The 6,329-nt window shown below is 29.9% G+C and overlaps 1 protein-coding gene across 1 annotated transcript; it reads right to left on the reverse strand.

The window, feature by feature from the left end:
- Positions 1 to 2,580: 2,580 nt before the first annotated feature.
- Positions 2,581 to 5,917, reverse strand: HELRODRAFT_165079 (hypothetical protein; the record flags this gene model as incomplete). Its single annotated transcript, XM_009030972.1, has 4 exons — positions 2,581 to 2,610; positions 3,864 to 3,912; positions 5,150 to 5,521; positions 5,853 to 5,917. The coding sequence occupies 4 exons, from the start codon at positions 5,915 to 5,917 to the stop codon at positions 2,581 to 2,583; spliced, it is 516 nt and encodes a 171-aa protein (XP_009029220.1).
- Positions 5,918 to 6,329: the final 412 nt, after the last annotated feature.

The raw sequence follows: 6,329 nt of genomic DNA on the forward strand, positions 1-6,329 counted from the left end.
ATCAATAATCTAACTTTAAATAAGAAATTAAAACTGGTTTTGGAATAACGGCTAGTGATACTTAAATTAAATAAATGAATCATAAAATGTCTGACATTGATCTCTTTAAAAAACACTGATAAAATTATGGTATTAAAAAACGTTAGCGCAAATCATGTATTAATTAATAAATGTTTTAACACGATATTTGTTTTTTTTGCTTAACCTTTTTTTTACTTTTTTAAAAATTAAGTTATAGATTACCAAGAGTTAAAAAATAATTACCAGATGTTTTTGCAAAATTATACCAGTTTGGAATGAATAAAATGTTATTCATAATATGTAATTAATCGTCCATGATTATGCTAAAAAGTTCAAAATAATAAATTCTTTCCGCACAAAATCATCAATTTTTTTTATAACATTGCTTACGATTCTTTCTATAAAACAATTTTAAACGTTATTGCAGATATCAGTTTGATGCTTTTTATTATGTAATGTATAATAATAAGTTTTTATAAAAAATATTTTGATAAAACATTTTTCAATTAATAATTTATTGATTGATTTCTAAACAGCATTCCACGTTTTTTCAAACAAATTAAACATTAATAATACTACATTATTAATATTTAATCATGTATTTAAAAAAGGTCAAAAATAAAAAAAAAAGAATAAAAAATTAAAAAATCTTGAACATGGTTTTAACACGCTTCGCCCACTGAAAGGGTTAATTTAATCACCTTATTATATTGACCCTTTCAAAGGTTTTAATTTTTTCATTTATTTTGGATAGATTTTATAACTAATCGGCTTGATATTTTTGTCAACAGTGTCGGATCTGGACAACTTCATGTTTAAATGTTTAAATTTTTACGGGGGGGGGGGGGAATTTGTACGGGTAAACCAAATTTGTGGTAGTGTGGCTGACGACAATTTTTTGCTACAACGTTCAAATTTTGGTCGATTTTACACATAGAACGGTCTTTTTCTGACTTTTATTAAAAAACTGCTCACAAAGGCTGGGCCAGCTCAGTCCCTAAATCCGCCACTTTGGTAAATAATGGTTTGGGGGACGGCAAAGAGCAGAGTTACAATTTTATAAATAATACAAAATATTATATATTATATTATACAAAATACAAAATGAAAGAGGGCAATTTTAGAAAAATTTTTAAATTGAAAAACTGATAGATTAACAATGGTGCCAATGATAATAATAATAACTTTATTGACAATTTTTTGCAACAATGTTTAGATAAATTTTATGAAATCATCAACTCAACTTATAACACGTACCTACCAACATCACGATCAGAGCATCAGATCCTCCATTCATCGGCCCATTTATCAAATAACTATTTTGCCAAAAAAAATGTATTCATGAGATCAGGATCTACCCTCAAAGCCGCAGCGATCACCAAATACACCAATAAACTAATCATGAACTTCAACTCAAAAACTTTCACTAATAGTAAGCGTGGAAGCAAAGCCATGTGGGACCGTGTCAAAAAGATTAGAAGCACTGACAAATCATTCAACACGTCAACCTCACAGCAAATTGATGCTAACACACTCAACACCCATTTTCCTACCATGTCAAATGACTCATCCTACAAAACTCCACCAATAAAAACAACAACAATCAATAGTTGTCAACATCAACAATTTACCCCATACTCCGTCGTGCACATGCTATCGAAGGCCTGTCCATCCATTACAGGTCCAGACTGTCTACCATCATGGTTTCTACAAATCATCGCTCCATACATCTTCAGCACCTTAAGTTCACTCTACAATCACTGCTTAATGCATTCATGCATCCCATCACAATGGAAATCCAGCACAATTCATCCAATTCTAAAACAAAATACTCATCATCACCAATAGATTGTCGCCCAGTATCTATACTTTCACGTATTCTAGAAAAATTCATTGTTAGGTCATTCATCTATCCATGTTTCAACCATCCATCCATCAAACCACTATTACAAGATCAGTTTGCATTTCGCCCTACAGGTTCATCTACATCCGCCATCATCTCTCTTACTTCCGCAATAATATCTTTTCTTAAAAATAATAATTATGCTCATCTTAATGCTCTCGACTTTTCTAAAGCTTTTGACACTCTCAATCACTTCTCACTTTCAAATAAGTTAGCCTCTCTTCCTTTTACCGACAACCACGTCATCCATCCTCTACCACACCACCAGTTAAAACTACAAACACACAAACTTCGTCAGCGCAAACATAACTATCAAGTGGCCACCCAATCTACATATCAGGAAAAGACTTTCATCACAAAACACCTCAAACATATTAACACTCAATAAAACTTTATCATTCACACAACTAATTCTTATTTAATAAAACTTTATCATTTACACGACTAGTTTTTATTTATCGATCAACTCACCATTTTACTAAGTCTAGTCTATCTGCGTTATTTGCGTTTTTATGCCATTACTTCATTTTATTGTCAATTTATATTATTTTCTTATATTTATTTTATTATTTATATTTATTTTATTTTATTTTTCATGTTTAATCATTTTTCTTTCTCTGTTTGTTTTATTCATTTATTTTTTTAATTTTGTACTACTACCTTGCATGCTGTAACAGTTTCTGCATCTGTCAGATTTTGATTTTTTAAAAATAATAATGATAAAAAAGATATCCTTAAGTGTTATTTGTGCTTTATATTTTCTCAGTGCTCAACGCGAACGTAATAAAATCGGTCAATTTATTACTGTCACATCGTTATGTGGAATGAGAAAAAAGTTTTGAAAATTGTTCACAGTTATATTGTTATTATAAATGAGAAAAATAAAGATCTCCGGTGGCAAGGATTAATATTATTTGTACGCCACTAAACGTAATTCTGAACAGAATGTTTTTCATGTAGAACGGGAGCTTAAAAATTTGATACCAACATATCGATCTTGGAATAAGAAAAATTCAGCATAATTTTGAGGGTCATCGAAGTTGCCCTGAATATGTATGATAGTTAATATTATGGAAATTTGCCTACCAACTGCTATAACCTCAACTATCAATTTGTTTTCTTAGAGTTTATTAAAATTTGAATTACCCAACGAATTACTTAAATTTTTTGTTTATCAAAATGTGGTTAAAAATTAAATAAATTTATAACTTAAATTTATGTTTGAAAACTGATAAGATAAAAAACTTGGTTGAAAATTATTGTCTCAATTTTGTTCTCGCCAATTTGTTTTTCACTAAACTAATCATCGTTATCATTAAAATTTTGCAGTCTTGATTCAAACTTTTAAATATTGTAATCAGGGCCGTAGCAATAGCCCATGGAATGTTCGCATCAATGAAGGAAATATGGAAAAGTGGAAATATATCTACAAAAACAAAGTTGAGAATGATAGAATCTTGCGTTTTTCTGAGCTTGCTCTATGCATGTGAAACATTGACAATAAAAAAAAAGAGTCAAAGACAGACTGGAAGCATTTAAGATGAAGTGTTACCAAAATTTGTTGGAAATCAGTTGGAGGTAAAGAACGAAACCATCAGAAATCAACTTGGAAGACAGAAAAGTGTATGACAAAGTCAGAGAAAGAAAATTGAGATTTTTTGGACATGTAGAATGAAGGAAGACAAATTGATTAAGATGGTACTAATGAGAAAAAGAGATTGGAAGAGAAAAGTTGATAGACCTGCAAAGAAATGGATAGACGACATTACTGAAAGGACTGGTTTTGGTATTCTGAATTCAATAAAACTGGCAAAGATAGAAAAGATTTTTGGAAAGGAAAAAAAAGTTATATAAAAAGCATGCTTAGATGTACACCATCGGTCTCGACGGTCCCCTGATGGACAAACGAGGATCATTGATTGATTGATTGAAGCAGGACCATAGCCAGGGGAGGAAGCAGAGTGCCCGAGAAGGCCGGTTTGTTCACCCTAAAATTTTATAAAAAAAATTTGTAATGTTTTTTAATCTTAAATAATTTTAAAATGAAAAAATAAATTTTATTTAAACTAGATTTACTATGAAATTTTGCGCTTGTAATGATTTTTTCATAAATTTCAAATTTGTTGAGATTTTTCTATTAAAATTTTCTTTTTCGGAAACGTATTTTTTACGATTTGCGAACGTTTTGCGTTTTGTCTTCTGTCTTACTTACTAAAGTATATAAAATGTATCGCTTAGTATTAAAAAGAAATCGTGAATGTAAAGCGAATTCTACATTTTGCGAAAGCCAGCCAGCTGATCGTGGATGCGACGTAAGAACAAATTTGGCTTTTCTGGTATCGGCAGGCAAATAAAAGTTGTTAATATTGACAACCTAGCAAAAAAAGGTGAACCAATCAAACAAAACAAACAAATAATAGTCAAAACAAATTTTTCAGGTCAGAATGGTTTCATCATTTCAGGTGGTATTATCCCGCATCTTACGCTGCATTTTGTTTACCCATGTCGTCAGTTTGTTTCATTTTCTAAAGAGGAGACATACCTATACAAAAAAAGGGTTTCAAAATTGGAAAGCTGCATAAGATAAATCAAAAGCTGGGTTTTACAATCATGCTATATCTGAAACTCACAGTCTATGTCATTTGGTCTGAATGAAATATTAGAGTTGATTGTAATAAATCTATTTCAACTTTAGTCAATTGCAATGCTTTAAAAAAATAGATATTATATTTTGAGTGTTTTTGAAGTTATTAGATTTAATGCTGTTAGTGAGCTGCCTATGAAAGGTATATACTGCAAATTATTTTTCATAATTATTATTAACAATTATTATCAATGTAAGTGATATTTGGCAGAAAATTTGCCCCCTCCACTCAAACAAACCTGGCTACGGGTCTTAATGTAATTGACTTTTATATTTTACTTTTTAAAACTGTGCCTAATGCCTTATAAGAGAAGCATCTATATTACAGTATAATGTGCCTTCATGGGTTTCGATCTTTCAATTATCAAATTGAAAAAATCCCCCAAGCGAGGTTCGTAATTTTTAACAATTCTTTGTTAGAATTGAAAACAAATTAATGATACAAAACCTAATCAAATTAACTTATAAATGAAATAATGATAAACAATCAATTAACTTATGAATGAAATAATGATATGATATATAATAAAGTATAAATGAAATAATGACACCCAGTTTCATTTTACTCACTCATCACACACCTTGTTGGCAATGGCTGAAACAAATGGTCCTTGCTCTGTATGAAAAGTAAGGGGGATGTCAAAGAAGCGTGAGAGCTCAGGTTAGCATGCGCCAACGAATTCATTGCGTTGCTAGAAAGCGAAACTGCACTTGAAGTTGAAAGCTGACGATGAGATAAATTGATGTTATTTTTACTGTCATTGTTTGAGATCATGTATTGATTGATTGGTGTCCCACATGATGAAGCTTGCTGATCAAGTTGTCTGATTCTGCTGTTCTGTTGTTGCTGCTGGCAATTGTTGCATTGTTCTATGAGATGCGGCAGTAAATGTTGGTAGCTGAAGCATGTTGTGTCCATTAACAAAGGTGCCTCACTTTTACAAAAACTATACCTGTGGTGAGAATATGTATTTGTTATTTATTTTATAAATAATTAAATAACTTATGTAATAACAACTTAGTAAAGGTTCAATATCATTAGAACTGGTAATCATGTGTCTTGAATCAAAAGTTTGAACTAACGCATATACCTACGACTACAATATTGATCAATGATGCCATTTTTTGATTGAGCACATTTAATATTATTTCCAAATAATATATATAGTTCAATAATAAAAGATATATATAACTTTTTTTATTATCATTAATTCATTCCATTTTTTCTTTTTTAAATATATTAGGCATTACGCAAATAAAATAATTTAATACTATTAAACGAACCCTAAATATTGGTCCAACTCTACAAATTTGCTTAGGTCAGATTCGTCGCTCATTTGGAAGTCCATGCTTCTAAATAGCTTTTAATTTCACTTGTTTGAGATTAAATTAATTTTCATGAGTTGCAAATGTTTGATGCTTAAAGAATATAATAATAAATATATAAAAAATACGAGTTAACAACATTAAACATTAAGAAATAATATATCAATGCAAGCAAAGTGGAATTTGATGCAAACAATGACTCGCCTATAAGGACATGACTGTTTGCTTTTTATAATTAATAAAATTTTGTATAAACTTTTATTAACATATATGCGGGTATATACATCCATACATACATACATATATACATACAGACATACATACATATAGCTATAGACACACACACACACACACATATATATATATATATATATATATATATATACTACATATGCTTGAATATTTAATATAATATAGAAGTATGCATGCATAAAA

The sequence above is a fragment of the Helobdella robusta genome (assembly GCF_000326865.2).
Source record: "Helobdella robusta unplaced genomic scaffold HELROscaffold_7, whole genome shotgun sequence".
NCBI lineage: Eukaryota > Metazoa > Annelida > Clitellata > Rhynchobdellida > Glossiphoniidae > Helobdella > Helobdella robusta.